This window comes from Anomalospiza imberbis, chromosome 4, assembly GCF_031753505.1.
Source record: "Anomalospiza imberbis isolate Cuckoo-Finch-1a 21T00152 chromosome 4, ASM3175350v1, whole genome shotgun sequence".
Lineage (NCBI taxonomy): Eukaryota > Metazoa > Chordata > Aves > Passeriformes > Viduidae > Anomalospiza > Anomalospiza imberbis.
In genome coordinates this window covers 52,970,248-52,992,731 of record NC_089684.1, presented here as the reverse complement: position 1 = coordinate 52,992,731, position 22,484 = coordinate 52,970,248, and the positions used below count along the sequence as shown (strand labels likewise).

The 22,484-nt window shown below is 40.3% G+C and overlaps 1 protein-coding gene across 1 annotated transcript in view; it reads left to right on the top strand.

Annotated features, from left to right (window-relative positions):
• CPZ (carboxypeptidase Z) overlaps positions 1-20,256 on the top strand; it is a 33,867-nt gene extending 13,611 nt beyond the window's left edge. The window contains exons 4-11 of the mRNA XM_068188580.1: positions 810-1,022; positions 2,870-3,066; positions 3,998-4,159; positions 9,888-10,046; positions 13,982-14,117; positions 15,201-15,340; positions 17,986-18,085; positions 19,792-20,256. Of these exons, the coding sequence (XP_068044681.1) occupies positions 810-1,022; positions 2,870-3,066; positions 3,998-4,159; positions 9,888-10,046; positions 13,982-14,117; positions 15,201-15,340; positions 17,986-18,085; positions 19,792-20,147 (1,463 nt within the window). The 3' untranslated portion in view covers positions 20,148-20,256. The remainder of the gene's footprint in view (positions 1-809; positions 1,023-2,869; positions 3,067-3,997; positions 4,160-9,887; positions 10,047-13,981; positions 14,118-15,200; positions 15,341-17,985; positions 18,086-19,791) is intronic.
• The last annotated feature ends 2,228 nt before the right edge of the window (positions 20,257-22,484 follow it).

The following is a 22,484-nucleotide window of genomic DNA, read 5'->3' as shown; positions in this document are numbered from 1 at the left end:
AAGGGAGGAAGGGAGGGAGGGAGGAAGGAGGGAAGGAGGGAAGGAGGGAAGGAAGGAAGGAAGGAAGGTCGCTCTACTGGCGCACTTTGTCTGCATGGTGAGGGTCTCATCTCACTCAGCTTGACTTATCCATGGCATAAAACCTCTTCCTTTGTCAACTCAGCCTGTTGTCTTTGTAGAGACCTGTAATGTGTCATTAATTTTGTTCAACCTATTTTAAAGACTTAATTAAACTGTGCTCAAGAAGTATCTATTTCTCCCCCTCATTAAAAAAGAGCATCAAGACAGGCAGCTCAGAGCAAGATATTTGGATGCATTTAGATAAGCCCTGTCCTGTGTGATAGCTGTCTATATATTTGAAATATTTTATTTAAAAACTGAAACTTTTGTGCACTTATAAATCTTTCACTGCCTGTCAAGCTTAACAGCTCATTAAAATATTGTCATTAATGATTGTCACAGATTTTTGTTTGGATGAAGATCCAGATAGCTGAAGACAGATCATAAAAAATGGTTCACCAAATTTAAAGGGAAAAATCTGTACAGTTTGTTACTGAAATGAGCTAGCATGTCAAAGGTCAAATTTAACTGGAGATTGCACAAATATTTGTTAGTGTGCATATGCATTAGTAGGATTTTTAAAAAAAACATTTCACAATAAAGTGCAGGATGTACTACATACATTTACGGTTTTGATTGCAGCTTTATTTCCTATAATTCTTCTACTTATAAAGAGAAAAAAAGTGCAGGTTTTCATACAATCCTGTGAGCACTATGGTTTTAAACACTGTTACGACTTTTCATTACAGGAGAAGTAGATGCTGAGGAAGATTTGCCTTCAGACTTGCCAGCAACTTTTATTCAGTTCAAACACCATTCATATTCCCAAATGGTGAGCACGCTGAAGAAGACTGCTTCAAAGTGCTCCCACATTGCCACAACTTACAGCATAGGCCGCAGTTTTGAAGGGAAGGATCTTTTTGTGATTGAGTTTTCAACCAAGCCCGGACACCATGAACTGCGTGAGTTTTATCAGTGCTGATCAAGCTGCTTCAGGAGAGACCAGATTATCCAAGTGAAAACAGGCCCTTGTACTGGGACATCTCTCAAACTATAAAAAGCAGTGGCTCCAAAACATTTCTCCTCTCTTTTGTTCCTGATTTGCAGTGATAATTGATGATTCCTTGTAGCAATTACAACCCAGCAGCAATTGAAACAGTGAATTTCAATTCACTGTTATGGGCTCTGTGCATGACCATGCTTGGTAATGCTGTTCCTTGTATCACTTTGTGTATTTGGTTGCAGTGATACCTCTGTTATTTATTTGTGCCCAATGGACAAATTTGGGATACATTTCTGTTAGTGACTTGCTCTCCCTATCATCTGCCACTTCCTTACTGTCCTTCACATCCTAAAATACACAAGTGTTCTGAGGAGGCCTCAGATAGAGAAGGACATTGACACTAAATAAGGATGATTCCTCACAGAAAACAATCCTCCTGAACAGATTCGTGTCAGTGCTATTCATGTCAGAGTAACAGGTGGGTGATACCAGGAATTTATGTTATCATAGCCCCTGAACAGATGTTATTATACTATATATAGGTACTAATATATGCATTAGGATGAGTCCTCACAGATTTTCTGCAGAGGGGAACACTACAAATCCCTATTTTGTAGTTTCATCATTAAGACAGCAAGGACCAGATTTGTAAGTGTTTTGAATTCTTCACAAAGCAGATAACTTTCTAGGGCAGTATTAGGTATTGTTTTCCAGTTACTAGCTCCCAGGTCAAAAATTATACTTGTCTAGATATGGTGGATTGCTATGGCCATTGCTGAGAGCCTCAGATTGCTTCTCATCAGAAGAGCTCCAACATCAGCACAGTCTCAGCAGTGTGGCAGAACTGAACTACATCTGACCTAATACTTTACTGAGATTATGATCTCAGGTCAGGCTGCTGTGTCCTCTGTGTACTGTGCTGAACACAGAGGGGACTCAGAGAGGACAGCAAAGACTGGTCACTTTGTTTACTCTCAGCTGTGCTGCCTTGTATGATCTAGAGGTATTTTGAGGTGCCTTTAAATTTAATCAGGTCCCAGTAGATGTCATTAACTGAGCAAAGATCTATGTTACATTTTCCTGGCCTATCACCCTTTGTCTCTTTTTCAAAGATAATAAGTTGCAGGTGTCTTTTTAAGCTTGTACTCCATTTGCCAGGAAAACACAAAGCCTATGAATCAGGCTTTTAAGTGAAAACTGTGATATGGCATGATAAAAGATGGTAGTTTAACACATTTCCTAGCATTTTTTCTCTAAATCTATTGCTTCATGCTGCTTGGGACAGCATAAAAGGAGGTAGAAATAGCTCCAGAGCTGGAGATTTTGCCAGCTTGAGCAAGTGGCATAATAGCTCTGTGCCAGGCTTCCTCCAGTATCTAGTGCTCCAGGCTGGCCAGGATCAAAGGCAAAGATGAAGGGGTAGACAGGAAAGGGTGTCTCCAAAGTGCACCTATTTTCTACTTTCCATTAGTCTGTAAGAAGGATGGAAATTGAGAGAATAACTACAGGGAATTGCAAGGTTGTGTGTTTCTAATAGGCTTATTCCAGGGCTATTTAGCCTGAAAGCCCCTTTTTATGCATAACCCAACTTCTTTTCCAAATTAAGGGGTAATATATTACATATCTGCTGGTGGTTTCTAGGATCTGTGACAAAATCAGGCATTGAAGCCCCCCAAGGTAGGTCAGAGTGCCAGGGTTGTGTTTTGTTCGACTTTGACTCATCAGTAAGTAACTTGTGTTAGTCTGATTTTGGAAGTCACTCAGGTATAATCAAATTAAAGCATCTCATTATTTTACATTCCACAGTCAAGCCAGAATTTAAGTACATTGGCAACATGCACGGAAATGAAGTTGTGGGGAAGGAACTGCTGATATACCTCGCACAGTATCTGTGTTCAGAATATCTTCTTGGGAACCCTCGCATCCAGACCTTGATCAACAACACCAGAATTCATCTCCTGCCTTCACTCAATCCTGATGGGTATGAACTGGCTGCAGAAGAGGTAAAAGTTTTATTATAAGGAGATGTTCAAGCCTTCATGTTTCTATAATTCTCCATGGGAAAGAACAAACTGGCAGGGGAGTGTCATATAAAGGGGGGAACACTAATAATTGACTGCCAGAATCCCAAGTAGGTGTGGTGGTGCATTGCTTTCCAAAGATGATGTGAACAGAACTAAGAGGAAATCATAGCCATATTTGTCAGTTTTGCTGCCTGCATGTGATGATGTGGGAATGACTGTTACTTTTTCACACACTTAGCACTCTCTGCTATCAGTTCTAGAACAAAATGCCTGACTCACTATAATGACTCTCATTGTTTTATAAGGAGATGCAGTTTAATAACATGCTGATGTTCCCCCTCTTTTAAAACTGTAGGCATAATGCAATGTGAATAGTGTCTGTACTGTCAAAGTTTCATCATGGATGGCAGTTTTCAGAGATCAACTCATGTCAGATGGAGACCTGTGAAAACTAGCAGTCTGTTATTTGTTACCTGACATTCTTTTTTCCCCCTCTGTTTTCTCTGCCACCGCTAATGTGAAACCAGACTTTTCTCTGTTTCTGCTCATGTGGTGAGCTCTGTCTGTTGTATGAGTCTGGGGGTTATTGTACTCTGCCTCATCCTGTCTTGGGGCATCAGCTGTATTTTCTTTTTCTCTTCTAACCCACTCTGCATGCTGCTCTGAGCAAGAGGCTCCTGTGTTCCTCTCATGAGTCACATCACTGGTGAGTGAAACACTTCCTGAATGCTAGTTTGTGCATTAATATTCATGGGGACAAAATGTGATTAATTAATAAGCGTGGGTTTTTTAACAGTACAGATATTTTCAGTTTACTTCTTTTAAAACTTCCCTTTGATTAATCAATTTCCACAAAGTGCTATTTTGAGACAGGGAGCTATTCTGAAATGGCTTCTGTGTGACAAAACAGGGGGCTGGTTACAATGGATGGGTCATCGGACGACAGACAGCTCAGAACTTGGACCTGAACAGAAATTTCCCAGATTTGACATCTGAGGCATACAGAAGAGCTGGGATTCGTGGGGCCCGTCTGGACCACATCCCCATTCCACAGTCCTACTGGTGGGGTAAGGTATGAATTACACATTTTATAAGTCATTTATACTACAGAGCAGCTCAGGAGTTAAGAGACTGAGATTGCTTGTTCTGAAGTTATTTGCTTATAATAAGATTTTATAAGTAGGACTGAAGTGGACAGGCTCAGAATTGGCATGAAAATCATGGTGTAGGTCTGGCCAAAGAGGCAGGTGTCACAAATCATTTGGAAAATTTGTGGACAGTTTGAACTTTGCTGGTTTAGATTAAGAATAATGACTGTTACGAGGGGGTCACAAGTGTGTGATAATTCCTCGTTAATGCTTTAAGCTGTGGTGCCTGTTAAAGCCTTTATGGATTTGGTTGTCATTGCACCAAGCCCTGCACAGGTCTGATGCAATAAGAAAATGTACAAAGGCTGCATGTAAAGCTGTGTGGTGTCATCTTCCATTAAGAGAGGATGTTTTTAAATTACTGTAACTATATAGAGCAGTAGAAACAGCCAGTTGAACTGCAGAGGTGCTGGGAGGGAAAGTTGCTGCTGTGGGGTGAGAGCAGGATGGAGGCAGCACTACAGGGCCTCACACTCATCATCACTAAGCTCTATATGATGTTATGTCAGGAATGCAAAGCTCAGCCCTACCTGTGTTGCTGGCAGACCAGCAGCCACCAGCACAACTCTAAGTGGACCTTAGCTGCCCTTGAAAGAAGAATCACAGGAAGCTAAATCAGTAGTTCAGTTATTGGGAGCTCTGCTTTTCTTCTACTTTTAAAATAATTATATTCTGATTCAATATTTATTGCTGGCACAAAGCCTCAGACAGGTGGGGAACAGGATTGTTTCATCTGGTGTTAGCAGAAGATTTGAGAGATCATACTTCAGGTTCCTACTCTGCTGCAGGTAGTCTTATGTAAAGCCAGGTCTAAATCTCAAAGGCATCCCTGATGCTGCCTCAGTGTTCTGGTACCCCATTTAACAGTAGTAAAATCTAGATAAAAGCACCTCACTTCCTCAGGATAATGTGCATATGAAGACCCAAGGTTGTAAGAGGCTCAGTAATGCACAGTGTATTAGACCACTAATTTCTGCCATAATTAAGCTCAAGTAGTTTATTCTATTTTTGCATGTAATCATAGATCCCATCTTTTGGCATTGACTTTCTGCAGGGTTATAAGGTCATAAGCTTAAAAGTTTTTTACTTTTGACTGAATAATAACAGATAACAGCAGGCTGGTAAATGCAAGTGGAGTTCAGAGCCTCAGATTGTAAAGAAGGGTTGAGAGCTATGGAAAAGACCTTGAGGCCAAATGAAAATAGCTGGGAGGGAAAAAAAAAGATTTTAGGAGAAAAGTCAGAGAGATTTGGATTCACCTCTGTAGTGAATTGGATGACAGATGCCCACCAAAGCCACTCTATCACTCCCCTCCTCAGCTGGACAGGGAACAGAAAATATAACTAAAAGCTCATGGGTTGAGATAAAGACAGGGAGAGATTGGTCACTAATTAACATCAGAAGCAAAACAGACTTGACTTGAGGAAAATTATTTACATCTATTTTATTATGAATTGAATCAGAGTAATGAGAAATCATAAAAACACTTTCCCCCCCACCTCTTCCTTCTTCCCAGGCTTAATTTTGCACCTGAATTCTATACCTTCTTCCCCAGGGTGGTGGAGAGGGACTGGGGATGGGGGCTGTGGTCAGTTCATCCCACGTTATCTATGGTGCTCCTTCCACCTGAAGGGAAGGGCTCCTCAGACCCTTCCCCTGCTCCAACATGGGAAGGAAAGGATGGAGATCTTGCTTCAGCCATGTGCTCCCTCTCTCTCTGTGTCCAGAGGTTGAGGACCCAGGAAATACTGAAGAAGGACAAATATGTCTTTGACCCCCATTTTTTGCCAGTGCCCGGTACAAACAGTGAGCTTGTCTCACACTGGCCAGCCCAGAGTTCCTGTAACTCTGGATTTCCTGGCTCTAACCTCCTCCCTCTTCAAGTCCTGCTTCTGCCCTGGTTCTTCTGCTGACCTGTGAGAGAGATGGTAGTAGCAGGCAGCCACTCGCAGAAGCTATCTTTACAACCCTGTATTTAGCTTTCTTAAATACTGTAACATCAGCAGCTTAGAGAGGGACGGGCGGAGACAGCCCAACATTGCTCTCACAGCTACCACCACAACTCTGCCCCAGGTGCAGCATCACCCTGGGTTATCTGTCACAGACAAGGAGCCAGAGAACCTTGGCACACAACTACTCCCCCACCTGAACTCTGCCTCAGTGGATGTGGACCTGGGGTTACAAATGCATCACTTCTCCTGCAAACCTTTTCTTGTTTTTAAAGAAAAAATAAGATGACCATCCAAGGTACTCCTCAGAGCACCAGGGAACTTCTAGGTGCTTTCCTGGCCCCAGTGCTGGTCCTCACATAAACAACACTCAAAACATCTCCAAATCCATATGCTTTACAGAGCATATGAGGGAACCAGGCCTGTGGCCTTAGTGGCACCACAAAATCCCCTTGCTGACTGTACTTTCCTGTGATTCACAAACCTGGCAGTAAGTGGTCTCACAGCCTTGTGTCTCCTCTGCTGATGGTACCATGGGACTGCCAAATCAGCTGTCCCTTAATGACCTTCAGTTTTGTCAGGCAGATGAGCCCATGGCTCTTACAGTGGTGCTTTGAGCATGCAGGAGCATTAGGTTGAATGTTTCAACACCAGCTTCTCCCCTTTCATTTACTTAGCAGTGTTTGTTACCTGCCTTATTAAGGTAATTACCTGAGTGCTGCAGGGCATTGTAAAAAGATTAGGAAGCAGAAAGCGACCTCTCAGCCAGAGTTCTTGCTCCCCTAAAGCCTGGCTTCATTCAGAGTGTTTTATTCCCCACTTTTATGAATTATTGTAATAAGTGGTCTGAGGGTGCAGACAGACAGACCTCAGGCTACATGTGAAATATAGTTAAATTGTCTAGGTTCAAACAGAATTTGGAAGCTTATGCCAGTGAAGGCTGGCATACTCTTTAAGAAAATTAGTCTGGCTGCTTTTTAAAGGGAGAAAAAAAATCTTTGAAAGCCATGGAGACAGTGACTAATTGCAGTATAATTGAAGAAATGAGATTCAGGTTTAAAAAGGGTAGTGGCCGTTCTTCGTACTCACGCAGAAATAATTTCCCTGTTTTCTAGTTGTGCTCTGAATTGTTCTTGTGAGATAGATACTTTAAAATTGATCTCATCTTAGTTAAAAGTAAAATCCCTGGTGAAAAAAAATTAAACTCTACAAAACTCACATTAAAGGAAAAGTCAAAAGCCAGAGTGGCACAGATAACATCTGCTATCTTCTGGTGGAGCTGAACCAGAATATGCTCATTTTATGTCACTGAAATGTTATTAGGATAAAAATAGCAACATTGAAACTCCTGTTTTTTCCCAACACTCACTTCAGTAAGACACTGGCTCTGTGAGACAGCACCGTTTTGGGGCTTATGCAGGTATCTGCTTAGCCAGTTGGCTGACGAGGATGAAGACTAATCAGGAGCTCTCAAATAAAACTTCATTTTACTCTTGTCCACTGAATTGCAGAAGCAACTTAAAAATCTTATCAAGGCCCAAGGTTGCTGTTTGAAAGCAGGGCTGATGCTGTGTCAGGCATGGCCTCTCTGGCTGGGCAGCAGGAGCTGGGGCAGCTGCAGCAGGCAGGTAGCTGATGGCATTTTGGGGCAGCAACCTCCTCAGAAGGGCTGGTGCTATGGACTTGGAAGGTGTGAGCTTGTTCCAGGGGCTCAACCACCCCAGTTTTGACAGAAACTCCCAAACTGTCCAATCCATGGGGCAGGCAGTGACTCTGACAGCTCCTTACAAGCCCTCTGGGGTTTTCTCTTCACAAGAGATGGGCTCAAAGGATGAACTTCCATTGTTCAGGTGGAAGTGGCTGGTTCAGTCCAAAGTACTACTGGAATAAAGACCATGATCAGATCATCCCTGGGCACCGTACAAAGGCCAGAAAAACAAATACTTTGGTGCAGATAGCATTCTTTGGACACTGCCATGTTTCTTGTCAGGAAGCCTGGGGGCTGCTTTCTTCTCCCACTTCTGCATTGTGTGAGTGGGTGTGTGAGACTGCAAGAAGTCTTTTCCTTTTGGAATGCCTTTATCTGCCTTTTTAATTTTTTTTTTCATGCCATGCCCTTCCTAGCAACTCTGTGTTTAATCTCCCCTATTATGTAAAAAAACTTTGCTTAGGCTTCTGGTGTGCAAAGTGCATTCATTCTGTGTTCCTTAGTTGATCAGCTGTTGCATCCTATTTTTTAAGCTGCCTCTTTAAAATTCCAAAGTTGAAAGCTATAGAGTAGCATTTATCTCAATAGCTACAGAAGGGCATTTTAATGAAACCCAAACACTAGAAGGACTAATTTAAAAACTATGGCATCTATAGGGAGGCAGTCTCCTGCTTAGGTCAGGATCAGACAGGGCAATATTTTCTTAAATCATTCCAGGTAAAACTGTGTTTAGACATGGCTTTTTCCTTGGCTTTCTGCCTCAGATGGAGCTATAATACATGCATAGGGCACCTTCACAGTGTTTTTCTCTGCTCCACTCCTGCGTTTGTAGATCCCCAAAGGTTATTTTTAACAATAGCAGATTAGGGACTGATCCAAAGAAAACAGGAATTACTATTGTTGAAACACAAATAGATAGGTCTTTAGGGGCTTTATTTGGTTGGTTTGGTAGTTTTTTTCTTGTTCTGGATTTTTTTTTCCCTGCACACTGTTAGTCACTAGTGCTCTGGAGCCCTGGCTGCCTGGTTTTCTGACAGCTGAGTCAAAGCAAAGGGTGATAAGCAATCCTAAAGCAGCCCTAAATAGATGCTTCACTAAGTTCATCATAACAGGTATTTCTCATTTTTAGAAAACCTGCAGATCTACGTGGTGCAGAGTCCAGATGAGCAGCCTCTGCCCTCCTCAGGTTTTCCTTCCCCCAGCTACAAGGAAAGGAACCTCAACTCTCCGGGGGCACTGGCGTGAGTCTGGGCTTGCAGGGACCGGCCACCAGATGCCACTATTATCCCTAAGAATGAACTAACACAGGAGCAGGTCCCAGAAATTACTCCTCAGAAACGGGGTGAAGGAGCCTCCTGCATGCCGGGTGACTGAACATCTGTTGGAGTCTGCTGCCCTCTCCCTTGGCTGCTGTTACTGAGGAGGGACTGTCAAAAACCCCTAAATTTGGTGACTTATCTGCCACGGTTCACTGCAGGCAAACCTCGGGCATTGCTGTGCTTTATACACATTAGTTTTCATTTATTTACAGATTAACCTGCACCTAAGGATAGCAAATGCATTTTCAACAAGGGGGATGAGAATTGCAAATTTATCCCCCTGTTCCACTTTATCCATTCAAAATCAATCCTGCTGATTCAGAAAAGAGATTAGATAGGGAGTTAGGTAAGAAATGATAAAATGCCACAAGTTTTCCAGCCTAAAGTACTGCCATCATCATCTGAAAATGTCACTGTAATGAAAAGTTTCTTTTTCTGTCAAATGTTCTCTTTCCTTTTTTGTTCCAGTTTTTCCACAGTGAACAATGTGTATCATCGATTCCCTGGAGAAAACGGATTTTCTTCCCCAGTAACTTTTGGACTGGAAGAGCCAAAGAGCTTCAACATTCTCTTTTTGACACAGTCTTTTCTCCATTGGGCTTCATCCTGTACAGGATCAAATCCCTTTGCAGTTGCATGGCTAGTCACAGCTATTTTTTTTTCTCCTGGATTTCAGGTGGCCCCTGAGACAAAAGCAGTCATGAAGTGGTTGAGGTCTATCCCATTTGTGCTCTCTGCCAGCCTCCATGGGGGAGAGCTGGTTGTGACCTATCCATATGACTATTCAAGGCATCCTATGGAAGAAAAAATGTTCTCCCCTACACCTGATGAGAAGGTAATATTGCTTTTGCAGGGTTAGGATGTTGGTTCAGTTTGTAGAACTATGGAAACATTTAATAAATAGCAAACTGTGATTAATTTAGATCATGTACATGTGTGTATATGTATGCATGTATGTATTAAATGACATGTTTATATACATAATGCAAGTCTATGTACATATATATAACATTATATCAGCTCATTTGGGTAGAGCTGATGCTAATCATTCCAAGGTCAAGTGCTCAATCCCCACAGAGGCCTTTCACTTAAGACTTGGACTTGATGATCTTTGTGGATTCCTTCCAACACAGAATATGTGACTCTGATTTATTCACTTGCTTAATGTACTTTAAAATGTAGGATTGTTTACACTCTATAAGCTTGGTCTGGAAAGATTTACCTATCTTTTGTGAGGCCAAATAAAGTTTCATAAAGCACAGAAAGTCCAGGTTTTAATTTTTAAAGGGAGTAGGCTGTGATACTTTTACCAGTGGTTTCCAGAAGAAAAGGAACATGCCTGACCAGCAGTGTTATTTTCCCATGGAATCCATAAGGAGTGGGGGGGGAAAAAGATTTGTTGCCATATGGTGGCAGCCTTGTAACACTTATTCCAAGTCAGATGAATGGGATTGGTTCCCCCTTCTTGTCCCTGGAAAGTTCCTCGTTTGGGACTCACTGTAAATCTTCTGTGAAATTTTTTGCCATCTTTCCTATTTCCCTTTGGTTTCCTGAATCTAGTATTCATTGCCGACATGACCACCAGGAGAACAGCTAGCTTTTCAGCCTTCTAGTGAGTGCTAAAAATGTCTGTGGCCTCCTAAGAAAAGTGGTTCTTTATATAAACAAAGAACAGTTGAAAATAGTCAGAAGTTGATCTTTGACTTGAAGCATCCTTTATCATTGAGCATATCTCTAGGCTGACTTCTTCGAAAATGACAGTTCTCACTAACACATATTAAATATTTAAAGATATATGACTGTTAAACATTTTCTGTATCAATCCATTTCTTCTGAGCCGTACAATGCCTGCTCACTATGTGTGTATGAAAATTATTTAGCAGCAAAATTAACCAGGCACTGCACAGCAACAAGCCTGTGTAAGAAATATCTGGTGGGTGCTAATGCAAGCTGCAGAACCTCTTGCTGAGGGCTGGGGGAAATCAGAAAATTGTGCTTTTACATCCCACTGCCTGGTCTAAGTCTATCTTATGCATAGGTGGTGAAGGAATATTGCCATGTGTGCTTTATCAAGCAGTTCACCCCTGGAATGGAAGTACAGCAGTACTTCCATCATTTCCACTCCAGGACAGCACGTGTATTTTGAGTTGAAAAGATGCAGCCACACAGAGAAAAGGCTCCTTCCCAGTGTAGTGCACAGCTGGACAAACCGTAATGGCACTCCTGGCTTGCAACACAGTGAGACAGGGAACCCTATACAGGTGACTGCTGCATAGTGAGTGACTGCAAAGTCTGGGAATTTGGCTACAAATCTGAATGTTTAGAACATGCAGGGGATGTCTTCCGTGGAAAACTGATTTTTCAAATTATTCAGCACAGGAACCTTAACAGCCCTGTCAGTATCACTTGAATTTCACAGAAATATGTAAAACCTGCACCAGTGAAGAGACCTGCATTTAAGTAATGTGATCTACAGCTGCTGCTGTCAGGAAAGCTGCATCCCAAAATACAGCAGTTTGGTTATCAGCCATGCATTGGCTATAACCATTGTTCTGAATGCTGACCTGCTACATTTGCTCTGCAAGGGGAAATTTGCAGATCAGGGTGAAATGCTGCAGAGCAGATGATAGCCAGATATTAAAAAATCAAATTTTGAGAAATATATTCAAGCCATGTTTCCCCATTTGAAAATGCATCTGTGCTTCCACCTCCTCATGTCTGTCATGGTGCATGCATGGAAGCACAAGGATCCTCTCCTCTGCTCCAAGACTCTGCAGATTTCAAGTCTCTTTTTGGCCTGCACCACAACCTGGGGCAGTACTGGCTGAAAGCAAGGAGTCTCAAAGCTGGACCATGTCCTTACACGCACATTTTTGCATCTGATTCAGCCCACCTAAAAACTTTCCCATATTTCGGGGTTTGTGGAGATGGATGTTTTAACACTTTTTTTTTTAACAAGAAACTGAATTGATGACTCTGCTCACCAGAGCAGAAAGGTCCACACCAAGTTCACTCCCTTTGGTGAGCTGAAACACTCCCTTCCCTCCCCCTGAAAAATGCAGCGTGTGATGGTCAGTGGGGTAAAAGTGCTCGCTGAGGTAACAGCACTGACCTCACTTTACTGAGTGAAACCTCACATTACCAAAGTCACAAGGATTCCTCTGGTTTTCCCATTTTTGTTCCTCTATATTATACCTAAAAATCTAAGTTTCCTTGAGGTCCATGACTGGTCATACATTAGCTTCTAAGTGATAACAAATGTATTGTTATCCAGGAACTTTTTTATCCTCTTCTCATTACCACTGGCCTTCTTTCAGTTGAACTATTGGCCAAGCAAAAGCCTTATGCCTCTTGGTGTGAAACAAGAGGAGGCTTGGTCACTGGAAATAGGACATCTGCAGATGTCTTTGTAAAAGGTGAGGATCATACTCCTAACTCACATAGGCACCTTCTAAACTTTATATCAAATACCTTCCATGGAACTTTCAGAACTGGGACCCAAATTCCTGTAGAAATTAAAGATATTGAGCCTGGCACTGAACTATTGGCAATAAAAGTTCTTAACATATTTAATTAACACCTATTTAGACACATAGAAACTTAAGGGAGTTGCAAAAGCATTTTATATTGAGTCTTAATTTTTAGTTTCTGGTCATCAGAAGTATTTTAGTAAAGTATCTTTACACTTACATTAAACTCTCTTTCCCCTTTTCCTTGCTCACCTACGTGACCCCATAATTGGCTCAGCCATGTGATTATTAGAAACAATCACACATATCAATCAATGTTGTGTGCTTGGTCATTTGGGTCTTGATGACAGCACTAGGATAAAGCTTTAGGATCACTTCTAAAACTAGGATTTTAGCTGCCAAACTTCTTTCACACATTGTCTTAAGCGATATGGAATGAAACTCATGATGATGAATAGTAGCATCAAGTAGCATCTGATAACTGCTGTGATTTCAATGTTGAAATCTGAGAATCTTGCCTTAGCAGATGAGGTCCAAATAGCCAAAAAGGAGAGGGAGGATTTTTCTACGAGGTTGGAAAAACCATTGGAGAAGAGGGCAGGAACATGATTCAAATAAATGGTTTCTTCAGATAACTGCTCTTTCTTCTGTCTTCACTACATGTTCTGCCACTGTTCCTTTCTGCATGGTGACTGCTCTGCTCTTCATCAGTGTCAACACTCTTTGGAAATCAGTGGTGACATCCTACATCATCATGTCCTATCCTTCACTTTTTGGAATGGTTTCTGCCCCACACAGAAGGAGCTCTGTCTGAGATCAAACTGGCAGGTTTTCCTGTGTGACTGATAAGTGCAAAGCAGATTGGCACTGACTATTTTAAACAGCATTCAGTGTGAAGATTTAGTTGGGCTGAAGGGTAAAAAATACCAAAAGCTAGAACAAAACCTAAGGGAGGCCTAAATTTCAACTTTAAAACCTGTGATTTGAAGTACAATCAAAAATGTCCTGTACTCCTGCCCCATGTGGTAGATTGAGGCCAAGTATCAAAAAATCTACTGGCATTTAATATGTTTTCCCTGGATAAATATATTGGATTGCAGAGAAGAGCCCTAGAGAAGAAGACAAACCAAAATTTCTTAGTGACAAACGAAACTTCCTTTTAGAGCAGTTCATCACCTGCTTCAGTCTTGAGGACACCGGGTGGCTCATTGTCTGGACTCACAACAGCAATAGTTAATAACAACAAAAGCAAAATTTTCAGTTTGTAAAAGCAAACATATTCCAATCATGTCTGTTACAGGTGTTCAAAATGCTGGCTAAAGCCTATGCAGATGCACATCCCGTCATCTCGGACCGGTCTGAACTTCGCTGTGGTGGGAATTTTGTGAAACGTGGAGGTATTATTAATGGTGCTGAGTGGTACAGCTTCACTGGAGGTAAAACCACTTTACCATCATATCAAGTGAGGTAAAACCTCTATGTGACCTTTATAAGACACCAGGGTTTGAATAAAATGATTTTATTCATTTCAGTTTGGTTAAGGTCCTACCCATGCAAAAGATAATTTGTGGGGGATTTAAGTAGTAAAATCTATGTTGGTAATGTTTTTATGCAGATAACATGGGATGCATTCAACCCCAATGGGACTTGAGGAAAATTAACAAGTTATGTAAGGGTCAAATTTGTTATATCATGTAATATAATATTTTTTTATTTTCAAATCTGACATATAGAAATAAATGCTTAATGCTATGCTCTCATTCCTTAGCCTCATGAGTCTGAATCCATCTTGTAGACAATGCATGTGCTGCTTTCTCATCTGTTTAAATAAATTCTTTTTTCAGGGAGAGCTACAACAGAGACAAACATCCAATTCATTTGTGCTTCCATTGTTAATTTGATTTCCCCAATAATAGTATTTTGTTTTCCTTAGAATTCCTTCAATACTGGAATGGATAAAATATCAGTGTTCATAAATTTTCAACAGTGCTTCAGTTATTTTTTCCAACAGGACTCAGCTGGATCCCCAAATAATTATGTTGAAACTACACATTTGCTTTGGGGCATGCGTGAGAATTAGGTTTAGATCTCTTTGGCTTACATTCTTCCTAAAATTATATCCAGTGTCTTTTGTACAGAGACAGTTTTGAACATAATAATGGCAAAAGGTCATTTCTGTTCTGGTGACCCTTGGCAATCACCTCTGATACAGCCCATTATACAATTACTGTGATTAACCAATCTTTATTGCTCTATTGCTACTTCTTGGCCAGGTGAATAATAATGTAAAATTATGTGCTTTTGCTTGAAAGAAGTGTCATTGTCATTTGTTAATTTATAGTTGAAACAAGTTGTAGAATTCTGAATTTGTTGAACACTTTTTATATGTTAGCAAGCACTTTTTACAGTGTAATAACCCACACCCATGGGGACAGCATTCAGATGACTGCAGCAGCAAGGCTCCATTTAAAAGCTACATGGCTGTTCATGAGCTCTCCTCTTTCTTTTTAAACCTGTAGGTATGGCAGATTTTAATTACCTTCACACAAATTGCTTTGAAGTTACCGTGGAGGTAGGATGTGAAAAGTTTCCTTTGGAGGAAGAACTGTTTACAATCTGGCATGAAAACAAAGGTGCCCTTCTGAATTACATGGAAATGGTACTGCTCTGCTTTTACAAACCTTTTTGCTTTCTGTTTTTCTTTTTCATTCGTTGTCAAAATTAATTTCTTTGTCGTTTTCCTGGTTAGCTCTTGAGATGATGCTGAATCAAACACCACACTCCTCCAGGGGCCCCAGTGTCTCAGTTTATCTGGCAGGACACACAGGTGGTATTTTGTCTATTCTGTAGAAGGGATTGAGATTGAGGACTGCAAAGGCCTAGAAAATAGTGAGAAAGGGAATTACCTGTGAATACTTTGGGCAGCATTATTCATCAACTGTCCAAAATTTAACACTAGAGAAAACCTTAATATTCAGAAAAGTAAGAATCAACCTTCCTCTTGAAGACTAAAGCAACAAGATCTGCTCTCCAGAGAGCTTCCTGAAATTTTCCTTTCCGTATTTCATGTTTGTTTCCCAAACCCTACTGTCCCACAGCAAGAAATTTAGATTCAGCTAAAATCTTGCTAGAAATGCCATTTACACACTTTCCATCTTGATTTTTTCATGAAAGTAGTTGTTAAATACCTGAAGCCAAATCTTCTAAAGGAAGAGCTGTATGTCTCTGAGCATTAAAGCATGCCACTTAAATGTCATTTTTAATAATAAGTTTAAGCTCAGCAAAAACAAATACCTCACTGACAATAAGTAAGTGAGCACAGAAACAGAAGTTGCTCATCTTTCTCTCAGCCATTAGTAGATTAGCTTTCTGTCATGCCTTATTTTGATAGAGCATGCAGTAATTTAAAATTGTTAGGAGTGTTTTTATAGCCTTTCTAAGCAACCTCTTGCTACTTGTGGTAAGTATGATCATTCAATAAAGTCTACAGTACAGACCACCAAACTCATTTCGTTTTACAGCTGTCTGATGAAAATGAGTTTTAGTGAATCCAAATGGAGCTGGGTTAAATCCATATATATTACAACTGAAGTCTTCAAGATGTAAAGATTTTACAGTGTGAGATACTGTAGAAGTCTGTGCTGGAAAAGCTTTTTGAGTAAATGCAGGACAGTAAGCAAAACAACTTTACAGATAAGGATGACTGAATTACCCACGATAAGGATTAAGTCTGCCATAACCAATTCAAACTTTTCTTATTCTGATATATACCAGGCTGTTTGGTGTGTGTACAAATATACTTGGCTCAACACACAGAAGTAGAATTAATTTTCCTAAACACTGATCTCTTCTCCCCATCAGAAGCAATATCAAAACACCCTGCCAAACTCATGTGACACCGATTTGAGGAAAAATGAAAAATAGTACATTTACTAAAGCAAACCAAAGCAAGATTGAGAAAGAAATTTCAGTTTTGTCATTTTTATCCTGTCATGTTATAATTGCAAAATTCGTATTGAAGCTGGATGAGGTCATACTACTTTGAGTAAGTCTACACTGTAAATTGAATTTGAGTCTGAGATGACTCTTCTGACCATATTTACTCTCTATCCATATGATAAATCCCCAAGTTCATGCTGCAAAGCAAATTGCAGTGCTTCGCTATAAGGGATAGTTTTCAAATCCTTATATTGAGTTGCTCCAAAACTTTCCAATGAATAGCTTAACTCAGTATGGAACAGCTGCTTAACAAGAGCAGTGACAACACAGTCTCACCTTTAAATTAAAAACTGCTGTCACTAGACTAGACTTTTTTTTCAAACTTTGTTATTATCAAGTACTGTAAAGTTGGATACTTTAATGGTTATTTTTAAACATCTTTATATTCCAACAGAAAAGCAAATGTGTTTTTCCCATTGTTTGATGCTTTGCGGTTTTTTTTTTTCTAGTCTTCTCTTGTGACAAGGGTACTGGGAAAGGGAAAGTGAGTGGAAGAAAAAAGAGGAGGTGGGGAAGTAAAGAACAACTCAAGTTGGTCATAGCTGTTCAGAGAAAAAAATCAAAATGGAATTATTTTTCACTTAAAAAGGTCATATACATTTCCCAATACAAAATATTTTAAATTCAGAACACTGTAAAAAGAGAAACTTAAGAGGCTTAATGTTTAAATACTTGAAACTTTTTTTCTGTTTTGTTTTATTTTATTGAACTTCCAGTATAGCTGTTTGTGCACCTCCTTGTATGAAAAAATTCACATTGCTCTTTAGTTTGTCACCAAGCACATTTCTCAACAGCTCAAGCAGCTCAGTTCTGTGCTTGTAGAAGGGGAAATGGCTGTCATACGCACTGCTGTCATGACATTCTGACAGGCAGTGAAGTGTAGGCAGCAGAGTGATGATGAGTCACAAGTACCTGAAATGATGCCTTCTCATTGTGTTCAGAGCATCAGATTGGTTTTGAAAGCCTTAACTTTTCATTTCTTTGTGGTTCTGTGTCTAGGGCAGACATTCAGAAACAGTCTTTAAATGCTGTAGTCAGACCATGAGGTGCCAATGATAAGTACAGAGAAGGGCCTCTCAATGCAGAGCTACATACCTATCCCAAAAAAGCTCTGGTTCCATTTTCCCTTTCCCTCAGTCCCCTTGGACCTCCCTAATTAGGCAATGTGATCTGAAGGGGCATTATCTCCTGAGAGCCTCTAAATGGTTGAACTTTTTGACAATTGTTTCCTCTCTACAAAGGTTTCCTTGCAATGAGGAGGTGGTATTGAAGTGACTCCCATCTAACTCTGCTTTGCTTTGCCAGGTTCATCGGGGGATAAAAGGAATTGTGTCCGATAAGTTTGGCAACCCAATAAAAAATGCTCGTATTTCAGTCAGGGGCATTCAGCATGATGTCACCACAGGTAATATTTTTAGTTTGGGATTTTTCCCGGGGCAGAGTGAAAGTACTGAGAGCTTAACCTGCAAAAGTATTGTCATGTTTGGTAGAAATGACACATTAATGAAAAACTGAAGGCTCGGGTCGGGGTTCCCTTCTAGAATAACAAGAGAAAGACATGTTAAGCTGACTGCTAAGTCTATCCTGTCTCTGGGCTTAGAGTTGATGTGAAAAATTTCACCTGGAACACTGCTGTTCACCAAAGCCAGAGTTTGGGGGAATATGGCAACAGCTTTGCTCAGAGGCTGTAACTCAGCATGTGGAGATGTGGAGCCTTGATGGAATAAATTAGTTGAGCTATTGTAAACATGTTGTAGGTAGTACAGTAGGATCGCCTCTGATTTTCACAAATAGAATAATTGCAGAAATTGAAGGATCCACAACCTTTCCTGTTCATCTGGAAACACATAAATATGTGCAATTTTTGGACAATTATTATTAGAATATTGAATTATGTCCACTTCAGACCTGTCACCAACTGATAAACACATATTGGGGCATATACAACTGTTACTTTTCACAGTCATAAAGTTCCGAGCTCTTAGGCTGTCACTGAAATCAATGCTTTCTTTTTATTATTGATTTCAGTGAGAATAGGGTAGGCCATAGAAGTGCAAAATAGAAGATATGAATGGTTACATTTTGGTCTAATGATCATTGTTGAATCAATTTGGAAAGCCAAAATGGCTTATAATGTAGTGGATGTTTTCCAGCTTTCAAAAATACTAGCACTAGAGGGGATACAATAGTGGAGATGATGCAGATTATTGAGGCTGGTGGGAGACTCTGGCATGAATTAGGGTCTTTTTCAAACTTCTTCCCAGACAATGGCTTCCCATTGGCAGTGGACCTTTAAAGGACTAAGAATTAAATAAAAATATGTTTACACTGCAGGAAAGAGAGTATTTGCTCTGAGTTAGGTGGGGTTAAAAATGTCATATGGTTAAAAAGTTTTTTGATTTTTGTATTAAAAATAACTAAGAAATTCCATAAGAAAATAGTATTAATACAACACTAACTGAGCTAAGAGACTTGCCATTCAAAATAAAGGAAATATAAAATGAGGAATAAATTTTTCAGTTTTAAAGCGCCCTGCTTTTGCCTGCAGGGTCTAACCTTCAGCTGGAGGAAATTTACACCCATTTTACACTAATGGCAATTTATACCAGCTGCAGCTCCAACTCCATAGTCTTACATGCGAGAATGTCTGCAAAGGAATTGAATGTAATTTAATAAAAAGAGGGATTTCTTAGCTCCTCAGACATTCTATATATATACGTATGTATATATATTGCAGCCTGGATTCTGATTTCATTTTTTTTAAGGTTCACATAGTTCTAAATTAATTTCTTTGGGAGTTATTCCTTGTACCCTTGGGAAAAGCAGCATGAAGGAAAGCATCTCTTCCCTGTGATACAGGAACGAACAGCAAGTACTGACACTTTGTATGTGAATTTTATCCCATTAGCTCCCAAGGCCAGGTTTTCATGGGCAAAGTCTCTTTTTGTCATCTAAACTTTGCCTTCAAACATTTTCCAAAATCTGAGCTGCTTCCATGGCCCGCCCCTTAGCTGCTTGTTCCATCTGTGTGCCCACGGGTGTGTGTGCAACTACAGGGGCTGCGAGGTGAAAAGCTGAGCTCAGTTTTGTTGTGCCTGTCCCTTTCCCAAGCTGCCGATGGCGACTACTGGCGGCTCCTGCCACCAGGGACGTTCATCATCAGCGCCCAGGCGCCGGGCTACAGCCGCGTGATGAAGAGGGTCACCATCCCCACCAGGATGAAGCAGGCTGGGCGAGTGGATTTCGTGCTGCGGCCCGCGGAGGCCTGGCCCAGCAAGCTCCTCCGGCGCTCCATGGAGGACGCCTACGACCCTAACGACCCACTGGAACTTTTTGACCCTCACGCCCAGCACGGGCAGCCCAAGGCTCGAGGAGGGTCTGCAGCAGGCAGTGAGAAGCCCTGGTGGTGGTCGTACTTCAGCTCTCTAGACCTGCACAAACCTCTGTGGCTGCTCAAGCAGCGCTGAGGGACATCGCCACGCTCTGCTCGGCTCGCTCCGGTGCCCTTCCAAACACCCTCACTGCTCTTGGCAATATTTAAATGTTTCATTTGAAAATATAATATTAATTCAAGCACGCTTGCTTCTTTTGTTTTCTCTTCACACACAACTGAGTATGTTCAAGTGGGCTTTTAAGTATTAAAAACAACAGTGCACATCTATTGAAAGGCCAGATTTTATGCAGTTTTTTTCTTGGTAATGCTCTGTACTTCTGCCCATGTAGTTAATCATCACATTCATTATTTATTAGGTTCTAAGTACCTGCAGGAAAATATTCCTGATCCTTTAATGCATTTTTGTATATGTTTTAATACATTAATGATAACATACTAAAAACAACATTCAGAAACGCTCAGAAATCTCTTTTATTTTCCCTTTTTGCATTAGCATATTAAGTTAATTACCTCTTCTAATAACAGCTCAAAATGTAGGGTCTTTCTTTTAATTTTAAATGTTTTTATAAATTTAAAAATAAGCTTTTAATGTATTTAGCAAAATACTGGAAAATGCCTTTACTGCTGGAAATACACACCTATGAATGTGTGTAGACATAGAAAAATACATGAGATAATTCATGAGGAATTTAGGTTAAAGTGTGACATATTACACTGAAGTTTTTAATATCATGCACTGTTCTGAGCCTATGTACACGTTAATGAAATTTGTAGACATCAAAGAAATCAAACTTCTTTTCAAGATACTTGAGTAAAGCTCAGTGAATAGTGGTCTTGCAAGGTGCTGTCCTTTCTCAAATATCAGATGCAATATATTTTTTAAGGTGATATATATAAAAAAGAAGTCCTTGATTTTGATGAAACACATAGACCCCCACGTCCTTTTAGCCTGAACTGTTAATGAACTCCCTATACAGACTGTATTTCCCCCTCTGAATGCCACAGTGCGTGAACAGTGTGATTGTTGGAGCTGATGTACTTTCTACAGGAGCTGCTGGATTAGCTCTGTGGATTGCCCTATGAATTCTAAAAACCTTTTTGCCCATCTTAGGTAAAGCAGCCCCATTAAATGAACCCCACAGTCCACGTGCATATATCTCATACTGTAGCTGCCTAGGAAGACCCAAGAGATGGATGATCTTAATTCTGCAACCAGATGCTGCACATGGCTAAGTACTTTATTCCCAGTTGTAATCTGATTGAAGTTAGGAGTCTGTTATTCATGTGCTTGGATGTCTGCAGGACTGGAGACTACATTAAAATGAAAGAAAATTATTTCAGAGCATTAACAAAAAGTAATTATATGGGAGTGAATGTACTGCATGCACATGGATAAGTGTTCCTTGCCCAGACTTGCCAAGTTAAAGGAACTCTGAACCCTAAATATGCCAAAGAAAATTGAGCAGGAGATACACCTCCATACTTTATTTCCAGTAACAGGTATTATTACTGTTTTTGTTGGTCATTTTTTTCAAAGCCAGCTTCCTGTGAAAACAGTGGTAAAGCTAACAAAATCAGAACAATATGGTAAATTGCTAAGTATTAGCTGCACTTATTAAGCACATAATGTGTTGCATGCTTAGAAAGATGTTTTCTCTAAGTACTTCCTAGATTCTCACAGACCTATTTAGAAAATTTTTCAAGTGATCACAGTAAACCCAAGCCTGCTGAAATGCAAAACAGAATGACTGTGCAGTAAATCCACTTCTTTCCTGCAGTCCTGAGTTGGAAAAATAGACAAGAGTCAAGACTTGGGAAATATGATTTCTGAGTGGATTGTAAAGACATTTTATGTTTGAGACAGTTTGAAAAAGTAGTTTGCTGTACTACTATACCACTTGTGGTATAGTAGTGAAAATGGTATGAGAAAGCAAGAATAGCCTCTCTCCCCACCTCAGTCATAAAAAGAGGTGTCCCGCAGAGAAAAGTTAAGATCAGAACCTTCTGCAGGTTCACACTCAACAGTCTGTATAGAAGGGATGTATTAAACTGCATTGAAGTAACTGTGAGGCTCTTGCGAAAATGTGTGCTTCAGTCCTCTGGAGCTATTTAATCTTTTACATAAGAGGAATTCCTCAGTTTTCAGTTCCCTTGGAGGTGGAAAAGACTGGTAGAATGACTAAGTAGCTCCAAAAAATCCATTTTACTTTAGATGAGATTTAGGACATATTTATTGATGCTTTCAGAAAGAAAAGAAAAGAAGCAAAGGAAAGAAAGAGGAAGAAAAAGAAAGAAGGAAGGAAAGAAAGAAAAGGAGAGAAGAAAGGAAAGAAGGGAAAGAAAGAAAAGGAAAAAAAAGAATTGGTCAAAGCCAGCCAAGTAACAATGTAATCAAAATTAGTATCACCAT